At 40.9% G+C, this 26,612-nt stretch overlaps 1 protein-coding gene across 7 annotated transcripts in view; it reads right to left on the reverse strand.

Annotated features, from left to right (window-relative positions):
• Positions 1 to 2,840: 2,840 nt before the first annotated feature.
• The window catches only part of LOC129697950 (dachshund homolog 1-like), a 559,880-nt gene continuing 536,108 nt past the window's right edge, over positions 2,841 to 26,612 (reverse strand). For all 7 annotated transcript variants that reach the window (XM_055636701.1, XM_055636698.1, XM_055636700.1 and 4 more), the window contains one exon: positions 2,841 to 6,944. Coding sequence is in view for 1 of the 7 variants with exons in the window: in XM_055636697.1 (XP_055492672.1) it covers positions 6,907 to 6,944 (38 nt within the window). In the remaining 6 variants the exon portion in view is untranslated. The remainder of the gene's footprint in view (positions 6,945 to 26,612) is intronic.

Consider the following 26,612-nt stretch of genomic DNA (forward strand, 5'->3'; position numbering starts at 1 on the left):
CTGGTCCTGGCACACCTCAAAGGCTGCCTATGGATCCCTATCAGTTTGCCTACCGCTAGAACAGGAGTACGGAGGATGCCATCTCAACGGCACTTCACTCCACCCTCTCTCACCTCGACAACAGAGACACTTATGTAAGAATGCTGTTCATCGATTACAGCTCAGCATTCAACACCTCTAAACTGATCACCAAACTCGGTAACCTGGGCCCTCTGCAACTGGATACTGGACTTTCTAATCAACAGACCCCAGTTTGTTAGGTTAGACAAGCACACCTCTTCAACTCTCACACTGAACACCGGCGTTCCACAGGGCTGTGTGCTGAGCCCCCTCCTCTACTCCCTCTTCACCTACGAATGCACACCTGTACATGGTACTAACACCATCATCAAGAATGCAGATGATACAACGGTGATTGGCCTCATCAGTAACAACGATGAGTCGGCCTATAGGGAGGAGGTCCAGCTCCTAGCAGCATGGTGCGCTGACAGCAACCTGGCCCTTAACTCCAAGAAGACCAAGGAGCTCATTGTAGACTTCAGGAAGTCTAGGGGCGGCACGCACACCCCCATCCACATCAACGGGATGGAGGTGGAACGTGTTTCCAGCTTCACGTTCCTGGAGGTCAACATCTCCGATTACCTCTCTTGAACCCACAATACCTCAACTCTGGTCAAGAAAGCTCACCAGCATCTCTTCTTCCTGAGGAGACTGAAGAAGGTCCATCTGTCTCCTCAGATTCTGGTGAACTTCTACCGCTGCACCATCGAGAGCATCCTTACCAACTGTATCACAGTATGGTATGGCAACTGCTCTGTCTCCGACCGGAAAGCACTGCAGAGGGTGGTGAAAATTGCCCAACGCACCACTGGTTCCTCGCTCCCCTCCATTGAGTCTGTCCAAAGCAAGCGTTGTCTGCGAAGGGCGCTCAGCATCACCAAGGACTGCTCTCACCCCAGCCATGGACTGTTTACCCTCCTACCATCCGGGAGGCGCTAGTCTCTCCGTTGTCGGACCAGCAGGTCCAGGAACAGCTTCCTCCCTGCGGCTGTCACACAACAATGTACCTCGGTGACTGCCAATCACCCCACCCCCCGGACAATCCTGCCAAGGGAAAAACACTATGACTGTATGCATGTAAATAGATTTATTTATTGAAATCATATGTCGCTCTTCCAGGGAGATGCTAACTGCATTTCGTTGTCTCTGTACTGTACACTGACAATGACAATTAAAGTTGAATCTGAATCTGAATCTGGATCTGAATTATACTCCCCAATGAAAAGAGAAAAGCAGTTTATAAAGGGCCTGTCCCACTTGGCCGTCATTTACGCAACAGGCCGGTCGCGCGCGTCATCATGCGTCCGCACAGCCGTCTGGAACACGTGACGTCATTTGAAGATTGACACACAATGCAGGAGTAACTCAGCGAGACCGGCAGCATCTGGATGATGTTTCGGTCGAGACTCTTCTTCAGTCTGGACCTGAAACGTCACCCATTGCTTCTCTCCAGAGATGCTGCTGGTCTTGCTGAGTTACTCCAGCATTTTGTGTCTATCTCCAATCATCTTGGCCCCGCTCTGGGAGTATGAGTGGGGGCGGATCCTGGGGGCGGATCCTGATCCGCAACAGCCGTGAGCCCCAGGCCGAGCTCGGCGATCGTTTGCCTGCGTCTGCTGCTGTTGGAGGTGAGACGTTGCGCCGCGCCAGGCTCTTGGGCCAGTCCCACTTTGGCCGTCAGTTACGTGACAGGCCGGTAGCGTGCAAAGATTTAGTGCAGGACGAAATCCACACTCCTCCACGCCACTCCACACCACTCCATACGCCTGTCCCACGCTACCCACACGCTACCCACGTGCTACCCACATGCTAGCAGGTCACGTAAATGGCATGTGAATGACAGCCAAGTGGGACAGGCCCATAACAGCATCAAATATTTACCAGTTTAACTGGGTTTTATATTCTTTTTGAACTCTGTAACCATATGGATATTATTCCTGTTCATCCTGATGACTCAGCAAATTATTAATGCATCATCCATATCAGGACATTGATTGTTACTGTCTTTGATTCTGTGTCGCCAACTTCAGAAACTATAGGATTGTGTGAAAACATTTAAACTTACAATTTTCCTAGATGTCTATTTCGATATCAAGCAGTTTATGTGTATCTTTCTGAAGCACTTCCACTCTTACAAGGTATAGAACCATATGTTTCTATAGTTTCTCTTATATTTTAGCTCCCGATCTGTGATCTATCTCATGCTCTCAGGACATAAGCTTTATAACATGGTCCCATCCTCTTCCCCTTCAGTATGTTTTATGATGCTGGCGTTATTGCAATTGCCTTTCTTCCACATTTCCTTCCCAATGCGTCTGGACCAGATGCATTCAAAGCCTTTGCGTCAACATTCCTGCTAGATGCAGATGCTGCCTGACCCTAGAGTTACTCCAGCATTTTGTGTCTATCTTCATCTTGATGTTGTCTGAGATGGAGTGTTGCAGAATGATAAATGACTGGAGCTCTCTGCATGTGTGAGATAGAGGCAGAGCCAGAGGATTAATCCAAGCAGTCCCTGCATTATAACCACACCAAAATTAATGGACTAACCTTCTACTGCTGCAGAATCATTCATTTAATAAAGGAGGACATCTAGGCCACCTTGTTGTTGCCAACTCTTATACCGATCCCTCTAATTTGTTTCCATTTCCTTGCTCATATCCCTGCAATGTTTTTTGTGAAGTGCACCATAACCCTTGGCCAAGACAAATACCTTAATGTGAGAAAGGCCATCTATCTGAGGGATTGATAAGTGAAAACAATAATTTTATGGCATCAACTGGAGTTCAGACATTTTTTATTAGCAGATTGTTGAAAAGAAAGAAAATTAAATACAATACAGTAAACGTGGTTCTCACATTTAAACCAGGCTCAAATAACTATGCTACCATAGAAAAATCTCGATTTCTTGCATTATGATGTAAAAACAGATCTTTTTGTACAGATTTTGTACAACAAAATTTGTAATAACCATTTTTTTAGAAAACTTTAAATATATAGATAAAAATAGACAATTTTCGTATGTCCTAGTTGAAGATGAGTGTGTTCTGTTCCAAGGGCTTGCATAGAGCGCAAATGTGGTTATAATACAGGATACCAAAACATACATGTTCAAGATAAAAAGTATATAAACAATAAAGTGAAAATGTATTGTACTGAGAGGCAATGGACAGTTTAATGAACAACAGAACTAGGGTAATCCCATTATGTTAAAAAAAAAAACCTTTCTTTGACTTTATAAAAGAAAACCTGCATTTCTATTCTAGAGAGCTTTTTCTCTTAAAATCCCCTCTAGTATTGGGTTTCCGTAAGCTTCCTTTTACCTTTCATATTTCTGCTTTCAATGCATTTGTTATCTCAAACAAGTCAACAAAAGACAACCGGTTATCAACCTTCAAATTACCAGTCATTCAAATCACTGGATTAAGAGAATGCCATATTTATATTGGCAGCATATAGTTAATCTTACTATCCTGCCAATAGCTAGCTAACTTGTTGAGATGCAAATCACCACACTTGAACTACATTTAGGTGGGAAAGGGGAACATTCTGTAATCTAATTGTCCCAAGGTGATCTACATTAACTTAAAGACTCTATGCAAGGTGCAGAGGAACAACAAATGTTAGATACAATTTTTTTCAAGATGTTTTGTTTTTTTAAAGAAAGATCAAGTAAGGATGCTTTATTTGGCAGAATTGCATCATCTCAGTTGTTAACCCTTTCAAGACCATCGTGGCCAGAGAAACAAATAGTTCACTTTTTCTCCCTCCCTTTTGCAAGCTTTGTAATGCAATGCTGGAAAATATAAAATAGAGAAGGTATGGAAAAAATATTTATTCCTTCACTCGCCAGTTAAAATCTTTGAAGATGTCTCATTTTACTATATTTCCATATTAACCTTCTTTAAGATATTTGTCATGACATATTGATCCCCCGAGACTAAACCTCCTGCTGTTACAGTGTGTGCTAGAAAGACATCTTGTTGCCAAATTCCTGGATTAGGCTAATGTAAAACCACCCTCTGATCAATTTGTATAGCTGGGCATCATTTTGGTTTATAATGAACAAGCTAGTGGATTTAGTCAGACTTATAACAGCATTTGTTAATTTTATTTATTTCACCAGTTCAATGGTGAATTTTTCATGTCTTTGATGTGATTTAAAATTTGGTAAACCTCGCTTTTGTATTTTTTGCTAATACAGATACACTCTAAAGAATATAACCTAATTTCATCAGCCAAATGTGTTGACAAATAAAAAAATATGTTCTGTTGTAACATTGAAAACATCGTGAGAGCAGTCTCTGTTCTGGTAGGACAAAGTTTGCCAATAACTATAAACAGTGACCTGCCATGATGAAATAGGCATTCCATTGTAGATATTGAAATGAATACAAATACATTTCACGGGATATAGATAGGTCACGTAAAAAGATTTGGCACGTGGATTATAATGTGGAAAGATATGATTTGTGTGCAAAAAAACAATTCTGCTAGAAATAAGTAGAAAGGTAGCATACTTTGTAGATAGTGAGAGGTTGAAAAGTCAGTGTTCAATGAGACTCGGGTTTCTTAGTACACAAAAGTCACTGAAAGATAACATGCAGGTAAAGCAAGCAATTAGGAAGGGAAACAATATGTGACTTTTATGGCAAGATGATGAGTACAAAAGAAAGTATGTTCAACTACAATTATGTAGGGCCCTGGTGAGACTGCATCTGGATTATTGTGTAAAGTACTGGTATTTTTATCGAAGGATATTGGAGAGAATCCAATGAAAGTTCACCAGATTGAATGCTGGGAAATTGGTATGAGGGTGGGAGAATAGTCATATGATTAGGTTAAAATGACTGGGGCTATATACACGAGCGTACACGAGCATATGGTGATTTTATTGAAACAAAAAATTATATTTGGAATTGAATGGGAGAAGGAACAATGATTTTTCTCCTGGCTGGATTGTCTAGTATCAGTGGTTGCCATCACAAAATTTGTGGTTAACCATTTAGAACTGAGACGAGAAAAATGATTATCACCCAAGGGGAGTGAATCTTGGAATTCTCTACTAAAGAATAATGGGAAAGCTCAGCCACTGAGTGGATTCAAAACAGAGACCAAAAGATTTTTATGAAAGGAATAAGGGAAATAGGATTATTGCAGGAAGGTTAGACTGAAGTAGTATATCAGCCATGATTACATGAAAAGATATAGCAAGCACAAGCAGCTAAATGGCCTACTCCTGCTCATGTTCTTGTGGTCTACTGTTGACCTACTCTGTCCATAGTAGTCAACAATGCCAGTGGGGATTGTTTTCTCTGCAAGGGTGGTCTTTTAATGGTTAACATGGCAGTGAACAAAGGCAAAATGAAGAGAAAAGGCTACACTAGCAAATTAGCACTGTGTTGGAGTTTACTTTCAATTATTTGCACAAAGGTGATCACACAGTTTATCAAAGACATTGATAATTACACAAAACCATCCTTCCCTATTACACAGGGAGAATACAGACTTTAACTCACCACTCATCTAGGTTTTTTGTTTCAACCATTACATCAAGTGTTGCAAAGTTCCTTTTTTTTTGAAGAGCAATGCCTCAAGATGACACAAAAATAATAATTATAGGAAGAAACAAAGAGAGAAACATTTCTGTTGCTTTTTTAAATCCATGACGCTGCAACGCCGCAAATCTCAATTAATTTAATCAGTTCTGTGTCAGAGAGCAGAGACAAGAGGCTCCCCTCATTGAATGTTGGGCAGACAGGGCTTCCCACCTGCCACACTGACCTTAAAAAGGCGCAAAACAGACGCCAAGGATCTCGTTCAATAATACTGTGACTTGAGGACAAATATTTACATGCCTGCATGCTTTGTTAATGAGCAATATAACCAAAAATTGCAGTGTCTGGAACAAACAATGTGACAAAACATATCAGCATTTAAATCTCAAAAGTACTGTGTTTTTTCTCTAATAATCTACTGCATACACATTACCTCCCTGTGTCATATTATATACACACGACCAGCAGCTTGGCAAGAAGCAAACAGTATTCACAAATATGTGTCTGTGTGGAAAGCACACATATATATCTTTTGTGACTTTTAAAACTTACATTCACTTTCATTTGAGTGTGTTTATTTTTAAATTTAGCAGAGGAATCTCAATGCCAGGTTTATCTTCCACGGGTTACATTTTGTCTGTATACTCAACACACAACTTCCTCACTTCTCTCTCTCTACCTATTCCTTCAACCCAGTCTTTTAATCTCCCTGTTGAAACATTAATGTCCCTGCAATATTATTTGACGTACTGACCTGGCAGCCCTATAAGTAAAATTCATTTGGATCCAGGAAAGAAAGGGTTGAGAAGCTTTCTTGCTGGTCTGAACATGCCATCTATAACAAATGAGAAGTGAAGGGGAACAATAAACATTTTAAAAAGAGTTTGTTCGCTTCTTTTTCACTACTGGTGAGTTGTTTTTTTTGCGTGATGTGCTTAACATTGCAATTGTCAGCACTGGTCAGAGTCTAGTCCACAAAAAAGGACGCGTATAGTGTCAGCAGTGACCTCCTGATGACAGTCACTATTTGCGTCTGGGTGTTTCATACTTATCAGGATTGTCTATTTCAGAGAGTTTTGCCATTGAAGTCAGTTGCTGGAGAGGAATATCATCGCAATACATCAAACATTTCATGGATGGCAAAGTAACACAGTTATGCAAACTGGGTAAAGCTGTCTCAAAAACGCAGTTAACCCGCATGTTAGTAGAGGACTTTATTTTTATTTTTTATACAATTTTTTTTTCTCATAATCCTGGTTGAATTTTCGAGTCATATGGTGCAGTTGTTTTAATACATTACAGATGACTTCAGATACATCCTTCCATCTGAAAAAATAAATAAGAAAAACATAAGTTTTAATTTCTCTTGACGAAACATTAATCAACAATGGATGTTCCCAACTTCAGAGGTCAGGGTGTTTTATTCCATTTATAGTTCTATATGTACCCTTTACCCTTTTTAGCATACCCAGTGTTTCCTAATTTATACCAACAATAATTGTCTTAATGGTAATAATAGAGGGGTTACAGTGGGTTACAGGGGGTTAAGTGGGCCAAAGACGTGTAGAATAGTAGGTTAATTGGCTGCTGTTATTATATGTAGCTGAGTGGTAGACTTGGTCAGCCAAATAACCTGTTTTGTGTAGCATAATTGTAATGTTGTCTACCGTCAAATAATTATAGAAAGGTTAATCAAAGGAGGTGGCTATTTGACCCATTGTACTTATCCTGGTTTTTGAAATGCTATCCGATTATCCCAGAGAAAGTAGAAAGTTAATGTGATGCTATTTGTGGTTTACATTACATCAAAACATCTTGATTGGCTTTCCTTTGCGATTTACAGTACTCTCTCTCCATCAATTGGTTCGAGACATTCAAGTTAGGTGCAATATAACCTACTTAATCTGCTGGATACCATTAGTTAAATCATAAAAATGACCAATAATAAACGTAATAAACGAGAATAGAGAGTCTTAATCTTCTGTCAATGGGTTTGGTGAAAATGATAATACAGTATATGCTCCATCTGTATATAAAGCTCCTATCAGTTAAATGAATGCACTATATATTTAAGATGCTGTGTGAAATTTATCCTACTTGGTTTGATTACAATAGATAAGGTCCCTTTGCTCTTTTGCATTGTAATTTCAGACGTATCAGAGTTAACAGCCATTTAGCTTAAAATAAGAAATATAGCCATTGCAAAATGGACTACTTAATAAGTTGCTTATCTAGATATTTTTTATAAGCAATTGGCTTTCTCAGGAAGCTATTTTCCCCACTGCAACTGCTTTTTCTCTGTGATTTATCAAAACCTCACATTTCCCAAATACTCATTGGTAATGACAGTGCAAAATATTGTAGTGAAGATTGGCCAAAATCTCACGAGACTAAACTGATGAATAGTTTTTAACCCAAAACATTAACTCTGTTTCTTCTTCTAAAAGTGCTGCCTGACCTGCCAGGTGTTTCAAATGTTTTCTGCTTTTTTTATTGTAAAATGCAGCATCCTGATAGAGCAGAAATAGGCTCGGTCAAGTGAATTTTTGCGGTAGAGTTGCTGCTATACAGTGCTTGCAGCGCCGGAGACTTGGGTTCGATCCCGACTACAGGTGCTGTCTGTATGGAGTTTGTATGTTCTCCCCATGGCCGCACGGGTTTATTCCGAGATCTTCGGTTTCCTCCCACACTCCAAAGTTGTACAGGTTTGTAGGTTAATTGGCTTGGTGTATGTGAAAATTGTCTCTAGTGTGTGTAGGATAGTGTTAATGAGCGGGGATCGCTGGTCGGTGCGGACTCGGTAGGCCGTAGGGCTTGTTTCCACACTGTATCTCTAAACTAAAATATACTAAACTAAACATTTTCTGGATTGTCAACTCAAATCCTATAATGAAGGATAATGAAGAACCTGCCCGAATCGTTGCCTATTTCCTTCGCTCCATAGATGCTGCTGCACCCGCTGAGTTTCTCCAGCATTTTTGTGTACCTCCTATAAATTAAAGACAGGAACCAGAAGAGACTCCTTGAATCACAGTTGACACTTGAAGCAATAAAGTACAATTGGAAGTACAATTATGACATTTTAAAGAAATTTCAACAATTTCATGGGTAAAAATGGTTTGGAGAGGATGTAGTCCAGGCACAGACAAATCAGTAGCTTGGACAAGTTGGACCGATATGCTTCCACACAATATGACTTTATGATTCTCTGAGTCAATAAAACAATATTTCTATTACATTCATGATTTTAAATACCTAAATATATTTTAGAAGATTTTCATTTTCTAAAACTGTAATAATATTAAACGGTTTTCAACTTGTTTATTTCAGTTTTAATTGCTTTCAGATTTTTTTTCGAAGTATTGTAAATCTTGACTGATTTGCCAGAAGGCATCAGTAAACATGTGGCTCTGCTTTCAGTCGAAAGTTTTCAGAGAAGTTTTGTGTCTCTCAGGATCTCTCTGCTGAGCTTCAAGGTTGTTTTCAGCTGGCAAGTGTACATTCCCAGGCACAAACGTGGTGAGAATGGATGGTAGTGCAAGAAGTGGTGGTACACAGAGGGGGATTTATAGAGCCATGGGGCCATAAAGTCAAACAGCATGAAAACAGGCCAACTCGCCCACACTGACCATGGGACATGTACACTAGTCCTGCTTGCCTGTGTTTGGCAGATATCCCTCTAAACCTGTCCTTTCCATGTGCCTGTCTAATTGTTTCCTAAATATGACTATAGTCCCTGCCTCAACTACCTCCTCTGGAAGCTCGTTCCATACACCCACCATCCTTTGTGTGAAAAGGTTACCCCTCAGGTTCCTATTAAATATTTCTCCCTTCACCTTACACCTATGTCCTCTGGTATTCGATTTCCCCTACTCTGGGCAAGAGACACCATCTGATCTATTCCTTTCATAATTGTATACATCTCTATAAGTTCACCCCTCATCCTCCTGTACTCCTCTCTCTGTACTCTGCACCAAATTAGTTTCAGTTTATTCAGTTTAGTTTAGTTTTAGTTTAGCTTATTAATGTCATGTGTACCGTCTTACGGTAAAAAGCTTTTTGATTTGCGTGCTATCCAGTCAAAGAAAAGACTATACACGGTTAGAATCAAGCCGTCCACAGTGTACAGATACAGAATAAAGGGAATAATGTTCAGTAATGTCCGATTAAAAACAGTCCAAAGATCACCAATGAGGTAGATGGTAGTTCAGGCAGGACCACTCCCTAGTTTCCATTGCTGCTTTTATTTCATGAGTTTAGAAAAATACTGGAAGACGCAAGTTAATTGTGATCTCCAAAGTCTTCAGTTTCCTTTGATCACCACCAGCAGGTGTACTTGCTTCCCAGGACACCAAATATTTCTACTCCTCCCCTTTCCTACCTTTGATTTGATGCACTCCTTAATATCAAACATTTTGGGTTGAACATTGAATGGGAACCAGGTTATTTAACGTAACATGTGGGTCATTATGACCAATGGTCAAAATCTTGGTCAAGGAGATAGGTTTTAAGAAGTGTCTTGAAGTAGGAAGAAGAATTGGTGGGGGAACAATGTTTTAGGTGGTTATTTGAAGAACTACAGCCTTGGGTGTCATAAGCACAGCCACTAACAGCGAGCAATAATACTGAGGCTTTAGAAAGAGACCACAGTTAACTTGCTCTCCTTAATACCTCAAATGAAAGTATCATTTGTAAGCTCAGGCATACGTGCAAATCTGAATGCTTATAACACCACTTGCAATACAGCCGTTAACAGCAGCTGTTAGATCTGACGTTCCTCCTTTTGATGTATCTGAAGGCTGCGGTTTATTTTTAAACACTACTGTGCCTTAGAGAAAAAAGAAAAGCATAATTCATTTCACAGTCATGCCTTAACCTGGTGTGCTAATCATTTTTCCTGAACACAACGCAAAAGAAGCTGATGACAAACAAGCGGTAATGTTCCATCGGAGTTGATAACAGACTAGAATAAGTCAAAATAAAAAGCAAACAAACATCTACCCATAACCGGATGCAAATTTTTAATCCCATTAATTTAGATTACTTAAGGCAGGAAATGGCTAATTAGAGATCTACAGGATTATGAAAGCTATTTTTTTTTGCTTGGCTTTGCTTTCAAATCTTTCACAATTTTACGCAGAGATCGAGAAGGGAAAGATGTATACAGGATTGCTCTGGAATTACAGTAAAGCAGGAGTCCTGGTGAATGGATGCATCACACTTTGGGAAAATATTTCAGAAGTATGACCACAAAAGGGAGTATATGAAATTGGCTAATATCAGATGCACAGGGTCATAGTGCTATACTGCACAGAAACAGGCCCTTCGGCCCAACTCATTAATGCCGACCAAGCTACCTATCTAAGCTAGTCATATTTGCCTGTGCCTGGCCTATAATGTTCCAAATCTTTCCTATCCATGTCTAGGAAACAAAGAGGAAGATGACTGAACTTTATTGCCTTCCCTCACAGTGGGAACGTTGATTCCGCTGTGTGGGGATGTTTATGTTAAACTCTATCGCGTATTATGTTCTTTTTATTCATATGGCTGTATGGTAACTCAAATCTCACCGTACCAATTGGTGCATGTGACAATAAATGTAACTTGAAGTTATTCCAGTGTTTTACAAATCTTATAACTGTGCAGTCTCCACCAGGGCCCTTTAACATCCCCCCCAGTGATTCTAGCTTTCGACCCTGTTATCCTGGAGAAAATACAGCGGCTAAACAGGGGCTTATCTATACCACTCATGATATTATATGTCTCCCTAAGATCAGTCTTAGAGAGTTACCCCTCAGCCTCCTATGCTCCAGGATATAACTACCCAGCCTATCCAGCCTTTCCTAATAACGCAAACCTTCCAGACTCAGTCAGGCAGCATCTCAGTTAAATGACTGGAATAGGGTGGATGTCTTCTGAGCTTAGTTTAGTAAGTAAATTCTGCTGCTTCTGAACGTCTCAGGGCTAATTGAGACAGCCAATTATTGTTGGCTTTACCAATAATGTACATACCTCATGAAATTTCCCTCGTGAATTTTAAGTGTGTGTGATACCATAACAAAGTTGCATCCACCTCAGAAGGTCATATTATAAACAACTGTCAGCCTGCTTTTATAAATAGTTTCTACTTCCTTATGAACTTGGCCACCATTTTTATACTTATGTTAACAGAAAGCAAGCTATTGCAAGAAATGACAACAGGAGTGATTAAATAATTTTGCTCTAAACCTCTAAGGCACCTCATTCCTGCATTCTCTATTCAGGCATAAGCAACAAAAACAACACACAAGTGCAACATCCATTAAAGGGTGATATACTGTATGTTTTAAAAAACCATGATAGGGTGCAATAGGGTGCAACAATAATGTTGAACTATTTGATAGACTAACATGCTCATTATGAAGAACACTGTGTAACAGCAATAAAATTAATCAATTTTTATTTTAATTACTCAAAATTTTCAAAGTGCTTCGAGTTGTAGGTTTTACGCCTCATGTTTTCTGTGTACCTTTAAAATGGCTCGGGCAACTCAATCAAAACTGGATGCCTGTTCCTTTAATGATAGTTTAATGCATATTGTAAAAAGATTTTGAAATTATTCCATTTTCTGATTTCAATAAATCTCTTCTGTTATAGTTCACAGAAAGAGATTCAAATGTAAGATTAGAAATTAGGGGTGCTGCATTGTATTGACTTTAAATTTAACTTCCAAAATCTGATTCTCCTCATGTAAATGGATGTTCAGAGAGTAATACTGTGAGAAAAATGTCCCAGCGACACATTTTTGTTTGACAACAGAATGAATAATCAATTATAAGCTCAGAATGTGCCTTAAATGATCCTAAACCAAAAATAAACAAATGTTGTAATTTATATCTCACATTGTCACAAAATGTAGGGTGAAATAGAGGTCTTGAAATCTAAGAGAGGCTGTTAGATTAACTGCACTGAAATTCAATATCACCAAACTTCATAGACTTGAGCGCTAAAGTAACCCAGATATCGTAAGTTTTTAGAAGCATAGATGTGCCACCCAAGAGTGTGGCAAAATGCAGGATTAGGGTCAGACATCAATGCTTCAATGGGATCTGAAGCCAAGTATGTGATCAATTAGCCAACTGGGCCCATGAGGACAATTGGAGGGACAGGGATGATGATTGATTGATGGGGTTTGATGCTTGAGTGAGCGGATCCCAGAATTGGGTGTAAAGTGAGGTTGATAGGTGGTGCTGGTGCAAATCATCCTCTGATGAGGTCAGACCTTAGGGAGAAAGACTTCGAATTTTGGGGGAGATCTGTGGTAGGAGGTGTCCAAGGTTCTGAGGATTTGAGCCTAAGATATGCGTGGAAGCAGGGCTGCCAACTCTCACGCTTTCAGCGTGAGACTCACGCCCTCAAGCAAACTCTCACGCCCTCACGCTCATCAGAAATTTCTCACGCTCAGTGGTGAGAAATTTTGTGATCAACGAAAATTTCAAAACGCGGATAAACTGCATGGTCCGCGGGTGTTGGAGAGCCGGGGCTGCGGGAGGGATGGGAGCAGAACCAGCGGCAGGAACAGATGCGGGGAGCAGGGACGGACAAGTGTTTGCCGGGACGGACGAGTGTTTGCCGGGGCCGGCGTGTCGCTTGCTGCAGCTCTGGCCATGGAGCACTCCGGACAGTGCATGTCCTGGGCGTCGGAGGCGTCGGAAGCATTGCGCCGCTGCCGCGAGAGTCTCTGTGCCAAAGGGACAGACTCTCAAAGGGCGGTGGGAGAGAGAGAGAGAGAGGGGAAGGAGACAGGGAGACAGTGGGGAGAGAGAGGGGTGGGGTGAGAGGAGAGAGAGGGGAGAGACAGGGGGGGAGTGAATGGAGAGAGAGAAGAGGGGGGGAGAGGGAAAGAAAGATACGTGCAATTAGGTGCAGGAGTAGGACATTCGGCCCTTCAAGCCTGCACCGCCATTCAATATGATCATGGCTGATCATCCAACTCAGTATCCCGTACCTGTCTTCTCTCCATACCCCCTGATCCCCTTAGCCACAAGGGCCACATCTAACTCCCTCTTAAATATAGCCAATGAACTGGCCTCAACTACCCTCTGTGGCAGAGAGTTCCAGAGATTCACCACTCTCTGTGTGAAAAAAGTTCTTCTCATCTCGGTTTTAAAGGATTTCCCCCTTATCCTTAAGCTGTGACCCCTTGTCCTGGACTTCCCCAAACGTCGGGGACAATCTTCCTGCATCTAGCCTGTCCAACCCCTTAAGAAGGGAGAGAGAGAGAGGGGAGGGGAGAGAGAGAGGGGAGAGGAGGGGGGAGAGTGAGAGAGGGGGGAGGGAAGAGGGAAGAAAGAGGGAAGAGAGAGAGTGGGTGGCGATGGAGGAGAGAATGGGAGAGAGAAGGGGGGAGAGGGGTAGGGGTAATAAAAGAGAGGGGGAAAGGGGGAGAGAGGGGGAAAGAGAGAAATGGTCGAAAGAGAGAGATGGGGGGCAAAGAAAAAAGATAGAGACAGAGGAGAAAGAGAGGGGAGAGGGCAAGGGGAAGAGTGAGGTAGGAGGAGAGAAATGGGGAAGAGAGAGAGAGGGAGGAGGGGGGAAGAGAGAGGTGAGAGAGGGGAGACAGAGAGAGAGGGGAAAGAGAGAGGGGAGAATGTGTGGAGATGGAGAGAGAGGGGGAGATAGAGAGGGAGGGAGAAAGCGGTTTGGGGGAAGCAAGGAGGAGAGGGGAGAGAGGGGGGGAGAGAGAAGAGGGGAGAGAGAAGAAAGAGAGAGGGGGGAGAGGGGGAGAGAGAGGTAGAGAGGGAGAGAGAGAGGGGAGAGAGAGGGGAGAGAGAGGGGAATGGAGAGAGAGAGAGAGAGAGAGAGAAAGAGAGAGGGGAGAGAGAGAGGGGGGAGAGAGAGAGAGAGGGAGAGAGAGGGGGGAGAGAGAAGAGAGGGATGGGGAGAGAGTGAGAGGGGGAGACAGGGGAGAGAGAGGGGGTGAGAGGAGAGACAGAGAGGGAGAGAGAGAGAGAGAGAGAGAGAGGGGGGGGTGAGAGAGAGAGAGAGCGGAAGAGTTTACTAAGAGCGGAGAGCGGGTCACAGCTTAAGGATAAGGGGGAAATCTTTTAGGACCGAGATGAGGAAAACGTTTTTCACACAGAGAGTGGTGAATTTCTGGAATTCTCTGCCACAGAAGGTAGTTGAGGCCAGTTCATTGGATATATTTAAGAGGGAGTTAGATGTGGCCCTTGTGGCTAAAGGGATCAGGGGGTATGGAGAGAAGGCAGGTACAGGATACTGAGTTGGATGATCAGCCATGTTCATATTGAATGGCGGTGCAGGCCCGAAGGGCCGAATGGCCTACTCCTGCACCTATTTTCTATGTTTCTATGTTTCTAAGAGAGGGGGAAGAGAGAGAGAGTCTCTGTGTCGAATTTGCCCAGGTGACCGGCATGGTTCAGGCTGCAGCTCGGTGCATCCTGGAGGACAACCAGTGGCTGCTGGAAGTAAGTACCAAGCACTGGGTAGAAACGGTGGAAGGTAGTGGACTTCAAATGGGGGTGGTTGGAGAAAGCATCCTGCTTGCCTGCTAGATTTTCACTTACTGTAACTGCATAGATTGGCAGTGTTGGTGCCACAGAAGATTAACTGATTGACCAGGGAGGAGGTTGATGGTGAGAGTGACCTGGAGCTTGAGGAATGATAAGTGATCTGCTTGCTAGTGGTGTGATATAACCTTAGGAGGTTGCACAGTTAGATGGTTGGAGACTGGACACCAGGGCTTTGAAGGTGGGAGGGTTAGAGTGGCAGGACGATTAAGGCAAGGGGTCTGTGCCCAAGTCAGATGCACATTTGGGAGATATTGGTGAATTGGGGAGGGTCTGTATCCTTGGGATATTTTGGATGTGGGAAGGATGATAAATAATCCCTTTCATGAGCACCCCCAGTCCCCTTCACCAAAGGAATTGAACAGGGATTATAGGAGGTCCTTTGATACCCTGAGGTCAGTTAGAGAATGTCACAAGAACTAACAGTGAGTAATACAACAGTATTTATGGGGAAAGTAAGTCTGTCTGAGAAGGAAAGTATAAGAGAGTTGTTATGAAAGATTTAGTTGGACTTGCTCCCACAGAGAGTAAAATATGACATTCAAAATTGCCACAAAAAAAGTGATTCTATGCTTGTAGTCCATATAACTTTATGTGCTTCTTTAATTGTTCCATTAGTTTGACATTCTCTTATTGTTCACCCAACACCTACACTAAGGGTGGATATTAGTGTTGTGCCCTACACTAATATCCCCCACTACCTCATCTTCCAATTTTACACCTGATTTGGACAATCTCAAACCTTGAAGTGCTATTCCAGATATGACTGTTAAATATGGTCAATGCCTCTTTATGTGTAATTTTGACTGGGATCTCCATAAGCATGGCAGTAAGGATATGTGAACAGAATTTTACATAGTGAATCTCTGCGTACTTTGGACTCATTGCAAAGTGCGTGCTCCATATTGAAATTAAATTGTCCATCAAGTTTAGGGCCATAGTGAGAAAGTAGTAAATGCAAAGTGCATGTGTGGTGTAATTACCTTGATCCAAATTTTCTGAAAGATAAATTAGCCATGCAGACTGCTGTAACTCTTATAATTGAGTAATTAGTGATTAATGGAAATAGTTTCTAATTTATGTGAAAGGATAAAAAATGAGGTTGTCATTTCTGAAGCTGTATGCTGTTCTATGGTGTCTTTAAACAATGGAACTTTTACTAACCAAGGAGAGTTTTCTTGACACAAGCATCCTAATATTTCAAAACACCTACAAGCTAAAATCTGTGATACAGTATGTTACCTGAGCAGTGTTTGTGTACCACAGTGCTCGAGGCTCATTTCATTACCCTGCTATGCATGTTATTGTATTCCCCAATTTTCAATGCAAATTCATCAAACAAGGCTACACTGGAACTCAAAGGTCCCATTGTATCCAGCATTCCAGCTACATTAAGGGCCTGTCCCACTTTGCGATTTTTTCGGCGACTGCGAGCATCAGTGCCTGACGCACGTAAAACCGTCAAGTTGTACGACATGCACGATGACATATGCTCTCCTGCGGGTGACCACAGATGGGCTGTAAAATATTCTTCCTTCAATACATGGAAGGGGGTGGAGGGGAGAGGGGAGTTCATGCTACACTCACTGAATCAATCCCTTTGAAAAGTTAGAGATGGTGATTGGATCTGGAAGCAGACCAATACATCTCTAAATAAAACTGAACGACTCGGACATCTTTTCATTTGCACAATTGATTTTATTGTATTAATTTTAATATATTCATGTTTAAAATCCATGCATTGAAGGAAGAATATTTTACAGCCCATCTGTGGTCCCTAACCCCAACCCTATCCCTATCCCTAACTGGGCGTCACCGCAGGACAGCATACGTCAACATCAGAATTAATGTTCAAAATCCAGGGGCAACAATATGATGGTGTCACATGTAAAGTAAAGTAAAATGACAATAAAGGATACTTTTCTTTACTTTTTACTTTACATGTGGCAGGGCGCACAATATGATGAGACACCCAGATGTCGACCCTGGATTTTGAACATTCCAAAATCCAGGGACGACAGGGAGACACCGCCTGCGCATTGCCTGCGCATCACCGTGGGTCACTACATGCGTCACCACACGTCACACTGCATCACGTACCGACCACGACGCGACAACCTCTTTTCAGGCTGTCGCCGAAAATGTCGCCCAAGTGGGACATGCCCTTTAATCTACCCTCAAACTGCAGGTTGAGGTTCGAGAGTCATTAGTAAATGCAACCCAACAATGGAGACAAACCCAAATTTCACAGGGATAAATATGCTGATGAACCTATCTCAAAAAGGAGTTGGGTGCTTAGAAAATGAGGCCTTGGAACTGAACTATAACATGTTGAAAAGCAATTGGCAAATTTTATTTTTGTTGTTTTAATGTGATGGTGTAATTGCGACAATCTATTATTTTCCTGTAATAAAAGGGAACAATATTTATACAAGGGAGATGGGTAGGAATTTCTTTAGACAGGGGGTGGTGAATCTGTGGAATTCATTGCTTCAGAGAGCAATGGAGGCAAAGTCAATGGATTTTTAATGGTAATGGGGAGGCAGGAGAATGGGGTTGAGAGGGAAAGATAGATAATCAGCCATGATTCAATGGTGGAATAGACTTGATGGGCTGAATGGCCTTATTCTGCTCCTATAACTTCTGAACTTCTGAACTTATGAAGTCAAATATAGGCCTGTGTGGATATGGACAGCAGATTTCCTTTTCTAAAGGATATTAGTAAACCAGATGGGTTTTATAACAATAGAGTCATTTTATAGCTACATGCAAAGACTAGCTTTTAAGTTAATCTTCATTCTCCATTGTAGAATTGGAGCTCCCGTCTCCAGATTGTACTGCCAGACAGTTGGAATTCTATTCCAGAAACATAAACATTGTGCTACTATATGCACATGTCGCATCTGTCACAGAAGAACAATGCCATGATCACACTCTCTCTTGCAAAACAGTATTTTCTAGCTAAATGCAATTTCACAATGTCTTTAGCCGATTAACTGGGGTTTCTCACAATTGGAAAGAACAAAAGAAATAGGACTATTGCAACGTTTTAGAAACAGTTAGACAAGTACATGGATAGGACAGATTTAGACATATATGGGCCAAATGCAGGCAGGTGGGGCAAGTGTAGATGGGACATGTTGGTCAGTGTGGTCAAGTTGGGCCGAAGGGCCAGTTTCCATGCTGTAAATTACCCTAAAGAGGAAGAAGATTGGACTTTTTTACCTTCCATCACAGTGAGGAATGTGGGGAATCTACTGTGGTGGTTGTTTATGTTAACGTCTATGTAGTTGTATGTCTTATTGCTTTTTATTTCCTCGTATGGCTGTACGGTAATTCGCATATCACTGTACCTTAATTGGTACGTGACAATAAAAGACCTTTGAAACCTTTGAACCTTTGTCTTTATGAGGAGCTAACAAGAATATGTCAACTTTGCCTTCACCTACAGGTTCTGCAGAGAGCATCCAGAGCGCTCAGAAAATCCATACAATTCTTATCCTTGGCCTATAGAAATGCATCCTCATCTCAGTGCTAAATGACCAATTCTGTAAATTGAAACTGCGCTCACATTCTGTCCGCTCTCCAGTCTGAGGAAGCAGCCTCTCTGCGTCTGCCATGTTAATTGCTCTTAGACTCTTGTATATCTCAATGTGGTCACGTCTCCCCCTTCCAAACCCCAGTGAACACAGGCCATTGCTGAAAATGTTCATCATGTTGAAAATTCAGCGGCAACCAGAAAGACCCTGCGACTCTTTGGGTGACTAGGAGACTACTCACGACCATACAAGCGACACCCTGGCGGCATGTCATGGGGTGCAGCCTGTGTGGTCGTCAGTAGTCGCCTGATGAGTCGTACCTTGTTCTGGTCCCCACTGGATTTTCAACATGTTGAACATTTTCGGCGACCTGTAACGACCGATGATGGGTGCCGGCAGTCACCGAAAATGTCGCGTAAGTGGGACAGGCCCTTGAACCTACTGGCTAAATCCAGACTAGCTGATGATTTATGGCTATGAAGGTAAATAAGTGATATAGCTCAGTGCAGGAAAATGATGTTGAGGTTGAAGATCAGCTATGGTCTTGCTTAATCTTGGAGCATCTACTACTTCTGTTCATATTTCTTATGTTCTTATGTCCTCAAGCAGAAATTCAGGCACACAGCATTTGCTTTAAAAAATGGAACTCAACCTCTCTTCAAAGAACATTGTCCTCTTAAGGTCATAAGGTCATAATGAATAGGACTAGAATTAGGCCATTTGGCCCATCTCTCCCTCCTAACCCCATTCTCCTGCCTTCTCCCCATAACCTCTGACACCTCTTCCCTGGAATCAATCTTTCAAGAGGGACAGGATACGATGATGGACAAAAATAACCTGCTATTTACTGAAAAGGGGTAAAAGTAAAGACTGCTGCTGATGAGACTGGAGCTTCAGCTACAAATATAATGTGTTAATATTTTGGTCTGTTGTGCTCCGAAGAAAGATTTTTAGCCCCCAGATGAAGATGATAGATAGTGCATTACTCCACTGTAATTAAAAATGTATAAACCCTGCCATTAGACTCATGTTCTGATTTTGATAATGCTATACATAGTTATAAACTTATTAATAATCAAATCACACTTGCTATATCACATAGATTTAGTCCCAACGTTTTAGAGCATGTCTAATGCAACACCCAAGTCTATATTTCCTGAACCTGATGTTAAGGAATAATATGCAAAAAAATCATTAGATTTTGGACCAATTTATATATATCTTTTATTTTTCCTTAGTGTTTGAGAGGTACAGTATCTGTTTCATCAAAAATTACCTTACATGGCAATTTGTAAGTTATGTGGAAAGGAATTATTGAAGCATTCTCGGTGAAGCGGAGAAGGAAATAAATCTGGAAAAATTAATGCCGACTTCATGTGTGGACAAGCCTTTTCTGTCCTTGGGACTGTTTGACACCTCTGTTACAGTACAGTGAGAGGAATGTTGTACAAGCATGTTCAGCATTTGTACACTAACATCACTGACAGCAATTTCCAAAGTTAAGTGTTGGCTGGTTTGCTGCCTTAACCACATTGCTTTTGCTGAAATTTACGGCTGAATGGTAATGGGCCAGAACACGTTGGAGCTGCCAGATTTGTTACAGTGAACTGTTGGTATTTCCTCTCATAGGTGTCAGTAATTTGTAGAGTCCAGGGCAGACCTACCTGGCTCCGATTTGCTAGTGTTGTTTTTTAGTGTTAATCTCTGCATATGGTGGTGCATCAACTTGCTAATACCCTCTGTAACTTACTTTGAGGAATCTGAATAGAGAAGTGCTGTGTGGGACAAGGGCAGGTTAATTCACATTATTTTTACACTAATTGTCTTTGATTAAAAGTGTTATTATGTTTAAGTGATTTTATTAAAACAATGTGATTTTTAATAGTTTTGATATTTTTTAAATGTTCAGTTAACTCTGACAATGCTTCTGTGAAGTGGCTCGGCATGAAAAGGCGGCATAGTGGCACAATAGTGGCACATAGTTGCTGCCTGATAGCTCCAGAGACTTGGGTTCAATCCCAACTACAGGTACTGTCTTGTAAGGAGTTTGTACGTTCTTTCTGTAACCGCCTGGGTTTTCTCTAGGTGCTCCGGTTTCCTCCCACATACAAGAAAACACGCAAGTATATAGGTTGATTGGCTTTGGTAAATTGTCCCTGGTGTGTAGGATAGAACTAGTGTACGTGTGATTGCTGGTCAATGCGGACTCAGTGAGCCAAAGGGCCTGTTTCCACGCTGTATCTTGAAATGAAAATGAAAAGGAGCTACATATAAAATGAACGGTCTCTGTCTTCTCCGCAAGGTAAGGAATCCAAAACTAGAGATCAAAAGTTTAAGGCGGAAAAATTAAAAAGAGACCAGGGAGACTTTTTCCACAGAGAATTATGTGTATATAGAATGAGCTGCCAGAGAAACTGGTAGAAGTGGGTACAAGAAGGAAGATTATTATCTAAATGGTGTCAAGTTGGGAAAAGGGGAAGTACAACGGGATCTGGGGATCCTTGTTCATCAGTCAATGAAAGTAAGCATGCAGGTACAGCAGGCAGTGAAGAAAGCGAATGGCATGTTGGTTTCATAACAAGAGGAGTGGTGTATAGGATCAAAGAGGTCCTTCTGCAATTTTACAGGGCCCTAGTGAGACCACACCTGGAGTATTGTGTGCAGTTTTGGTCTCCAAATTTGAGGAAGGACATTCTTGCTATTGAGGGAGTGCCGCGTAGATTCACAAGATTAATTCCCGGATGGCGGGACTGTCATGTGCTGAGAGAATGGAGCAGCTGGGCTTATACACTCTGGAATTTAGAAGCATGAAAGAGGATCTTATTGAAACATTTAAGATTATTAAGGGTTTGGACACATGTTCCCGAGGTTAGGGGAGTCCAGAACCAGGGGCCACAATTTAAGAATAAGGGGTAAGCCATTTAGAACGGAGATGAGAAAACACCTTTTCACACAGAGTTGTGAGTCTGTGGAATTCTATGCCTCGGAGGGCGGTGGAGGCCGGTTCTTTGGATACTTTCAAGAGAGAACTAGTTAGTGCTTTTGAAGATAGCGGAGTCAGAGGATATGGGGAGAAAGCAGGAACGGGTACTGTTTGTTGATGATCAGCCATGATCACATTGAATGGAGGTGCTGGCTTGAAGGGCTGAATGGCATACTCCTGCACCTATTGTCTATTGTCCATTGTCAAATACAACACTTAAAAGACACTTGAACTGGTACATGGATAGGAAAGGTTTGAAGAAATATGCAGGCAAGTGGGACGAGCTTGGTTAGGCAACTTGTTCGGGCTGGATGATTTGGGCTGAAAGGCCTCTGTTCACACTCTATAGTTCTATGACTATGATTCAAAATGAATATAATCATATTGGACTTTGATTCATATTTCATTAACACGTTACGACTGAGCAAAGGATTCTGTAGCTATGGCAGCTGTGCCTTTCCAAAGTTAAGATGTGGCTTTTGAACTCCAAATATGGGCTAATGTACTGACACCCCAAAGTCAGTTCTGCACAATACTTTTTTTATGGTACATGCTGGTGCAGTGAGTCGAAAGAGTAAAACAACTGGGTAGCGCTTTATAATAATTTTTTTTATATTACAAAAAGATTACAAAAGTTTAAAAGATTGAATTAGATGGTCAGGCCCACAAACAGCTTAAGCAGCCTCTAGATGACAATCTGCCATAGACACTAACATCAAGGAACGATATGCGTACCAGCATCTTTTTGGTAAAAAGCACTGATTCCACACAACTCCACATTAAAGCAAAGTTCTCACTCTTTCTTGAGGGGGGATCTTATAGAAAGTTACAAAATTCTTAAGGGGTTGGACAGGCTAGATGCAGGAAGATTATTCCCGATGTTGGGGAAGTCCAGAACAAGGGGTCACATTTTAAGGATAAGAGGGAAATCTTTTAGGACCGAGATGAGAAAATCATTTTTTACACAGAGAGTGGTGAATCTTTGTAATTCTCTGCCACAGAAGGTAGTTGAGGCCAGTTCATTGGCTATATTTAAGAGGGAGTTAGATGTGGCCTTTGTTGCCAAAGGGGATCAGGGGGTATGAAGAGAAGGCAGGGATGGGATACTGAGTTGGATGATCAGCCATGTTCATATTGAATGGCGGTGCAGGCTCGAAGGGCCGAATGGCCTACTCCTGCACCTATTTTCTATGTTTCTATGTAACAAACAAAAAGAGCAGGATAAGAAATGAACCTAAGCTACAATACCCATGGAACAGACAAGTATGATTCCATTTCCTATTATGCTCAGACATAAACTTTTATTAAGGCATCAAATTCTTGTGGTTGCCTAGTTGACACTTTTTGTTTCACAGAGTAAATTGTTTGAAAAACATTGTCAAAGGCCACAGGGCAAGTGGAAGGTGCATCAACCTTACACTCCTGTTTGGCCTGCCATAATGTATGTTGAAATGTTTTACTCAAAGGTAAGTGAAAGTCTATGCTTTTGAAAGCAGTTAAAGGTATATAGTTCCCCAAAGTCCACAATACAGTAGATCATCATTATGTTATTTGAAGCTTCTCCCAGTTGTATTTGACGGAACGGAAATGATCAACATTCAACATTTTGCTGGATTTCAGAAAAGCAGAATTTATTCATTTAGAATCAGGGCTGGCATCACATGGAAAAAATAGAACACAGCTTATAATATTTCAAGGATCTACTTCATGAAAGAGTTTAATGTACAATCAAGAGTTCAAAATAGTCTGCGGAGGCTAATTAAAAGGAATACTTGCCATACTCAAAGTTTATTTTAAGAAAAATTAATTATTTGTAATTGGAATTGGAATGCATTTAATTAGTGAAACTCAGCTCCGAGCTGCAGTTGGTCTCTTTACCTCTCCGACCAATGTTTCTCAATAAACATCAAGCTGTGTGTTATGCAACGAGGGAGGAATTTACTGGGGTAAATATAGAAACAATTTGGAATAGACAGGCATTGCAGCCTGATATATTAATCATTAGCCGGAAACATACGAGCGAACATAAACTCAGTATATTCATTTAAAAAGGTCATTTGGAGTTTTGCAGTTCCCACAGCTATTCATGGGAAAATTAAGAACAAACCAGGGCCAATGGATGCCGTAAATATTCTTTAAATAAAGAATAAATATTCAATTAGATCTTGAATAAAACAAATAAATGGTTTTGGCCTCTTTCAGAATAAAATACCTTTGAAAGATTAATTAATACATGCACATTATGCAAATTGGGCACATGCAAATATTTTGTGAAGACAATTAAGGGAGGCATTAATTACTGCCTTTTTGCTTCAATGAAATTGGTTCTCTTTTGCCTTTGCAGTTTAACTCTTTCAGTGTGAAACTCTTGGATTAGTCCCGTGACCGACTGCTTGCCCACCCAACCCCACCCGTCACCTTTCTCACACGCACATGCATTAACACACACGTAAAAAAATACATTAGACAATTAACCCTGTTTAAATAATATTAACACACATATATTGCTATTTCAAAATATGTCTATTTCAGGGACAGTGTGAATGATCATCAGAATTTTCTGATACAACATACTGCCAGTAATTAAGATTCTAGAAGTGAATTTGAGCTCATTCTTGGAAATGATTCAACTTCTGCAAAAGCAATTAATTTGCTTTGCCTGTGCTAATATAGTGGAATTATAAAGCGTGACACAAGACAAATAGAAATAATTAGTTCTCCAAAATGATGTTCTCATTAATGCAGTTTTAACAGTGCAAAAACATTATTGCAGTGTGTCTACATTCTGTCCCCTGTCACAATGACCGTGATGAAGTAGTACACATCTAAATTAAGATTTTTTTTTTATGAGTGGTGTCATATTTTTTAATACAAATCTAAAGGTTCGGGGTCACTGCTGTATAAAGTTCTCAAAACTGCTTGCTGTTCAGGTCTCTCAGAATGGAGCCAGGCTCAGCAATTAATCTGCTGGACACAACTGTATCTTCTCACCTAATGGCAATCTTCATATCACTGAATCATCCCCTTTTTTATGAAAAAAAGAATTCTGCTAAGACCTGCAATGAACTGTGTCTTTGTTTATGTGAAACTATCTTTTAGTCACTGGATTTTGTGGATCCAACAAACTGTTCAGCACCAAGGTTATGGTATCAAGGAGAATTTGGCCTCAATGTATTTTATGCAAACCTGTGTAGAGGGGGTTTGTACATTTCATTAAAAGAAAATACCGAAAGGATTGTTGGCCCTCCTTACAACTTGCACATATTTACACAGCATCATTTTGTGGGAGGTTTTTTAAATATTTCATGTGTCAATAAATGTGGATTGTAAAGCCTGACTGTACATTTTTAACTGGGTGGTGCATACTTTAATTAATCACAACAATTTCAGTCACTAACACAAATTCTGTCAACCAAGAACAAAAAGGAGGATAAAACCCTAGGCGGACTCACTGTATGTCATGCAGGACTCCAATAAATAGAGATTGTATGATTACATTTTATCACACAGGTCCCTGAAGAATTTCAAGGCAAGATGATAAAAATGATCATCAAAAATAAGCAATTTGTCCTCTTCCCAACCCATCAACAAAGATCATAATATTATCAGCCCATTGCAATCAGATCCCTAATGTTCTCTTTATAAAGAAAATGCTGTCAGGTATGTCACTTGCTGCAGAAAGCAAGATATAGCCATGACTATATATTTTTTTTCTTTGTTACCAATTTACACTTGTATTTCAATCAAATTCTCCAGTGGACATTGTGCTCTGAGTGAAAATCTTAACATGAAAGTATTCCCAACACAATGTCTGGCACGAGGCTAGTGAGAATTGTATTTTAAGGAAACAACTTGCACTTAAAATGGTAGCTATCACATCCTCAGTTGGTCTCAATCTCCAATCCAGCTATTTTTGAAATCAGGTTACTATTGTAATGTAGGAAACGTGGCAGCTAATTTGTCCACAGCAAGTTTGCACAATGGCAATGTAATAATGGTAATGATAACCTGTTTTGTAAATTTAGGTTGAAGGATTTAAAAAAGTGCCATGGCCATCAAAAATAATGAACTCCTTTGTCTATGCATGGTGCTTGAGAACGTTTGCAAATACTTGACAGGGCCGTTTGAGCTTTTGTCAGTTTACCACTCCCTCAGAATGGCATTGTTGTGTCAACCTGATTTAAGTGTACAGTCCCTGAAGTAGGATAGGTTAGGGAGGAGCATTTCCCATAATTTGCTTCTGATGGGAAGCAATGGAGAAATAAAATACAACTCACTGAGTGAACAGTCAAAGGCGACTTTGTTTAGGTCACAATGCATGCTAGCTTTGACTATGATGCAGCCATAAAACTTCAGAATTAGGGGAGGAAATGTATCTTTCATTTTGTGCTACATGTGTGAGGATCAGTGGTTATCTGTACTCAACTCCCAATGTTGTTCCATTGAGAGAGTAAATCACATCCCTGTGGTGAGGTAGTTCTCCCAGTTTTAATAAAGTTATGACTATGGTTCCCAATAGCTTATTGCAAATTCAATTACAATGCTAAAAACACTCGAGAGTTCAGGCAGTATCAGTAGAAAGGGAATCATTTAATGGTTCAGGTCTGGGAACCTGATCTAATGAAGAGTCCTGGATCTGAAAAAAAAATAGTGAGCTCTCTTTTCACCGATGCTTTCTGATTTGCTGAGTTTTTCCAACAATTTATGTTTATATTTCAGGTTTTCAGCATTTGCCTTTTCTTCTGCATCTCAATTATTTGCAATCCTTGTTGTGTGCTGATTTTATCTTAGAAAAATCATCAAAGTGCTACGCAGAACTTTGTTGTTTTTTTCCAGTAACATTATTTTTTCCACAAAGGCCCGTTCATGAGGGTACCTACTAATGGATGAGATACTGAGCATA

Source organism: Leucoraja erinacea, chromosome 6 (assembly GCF_028641065.1).
Source record: "Leucoraja erinacea ecotype New England chromosome 6, Leri_hhj_1, whole genome shotgun sequence".
Classification (NCBI taxonomy): Eukaryota; Metazoa; Chordata; class Chondrichthyes; order Rajiformes; family Rajidae; genus Leucoraja; species Leucoraja erinaceus.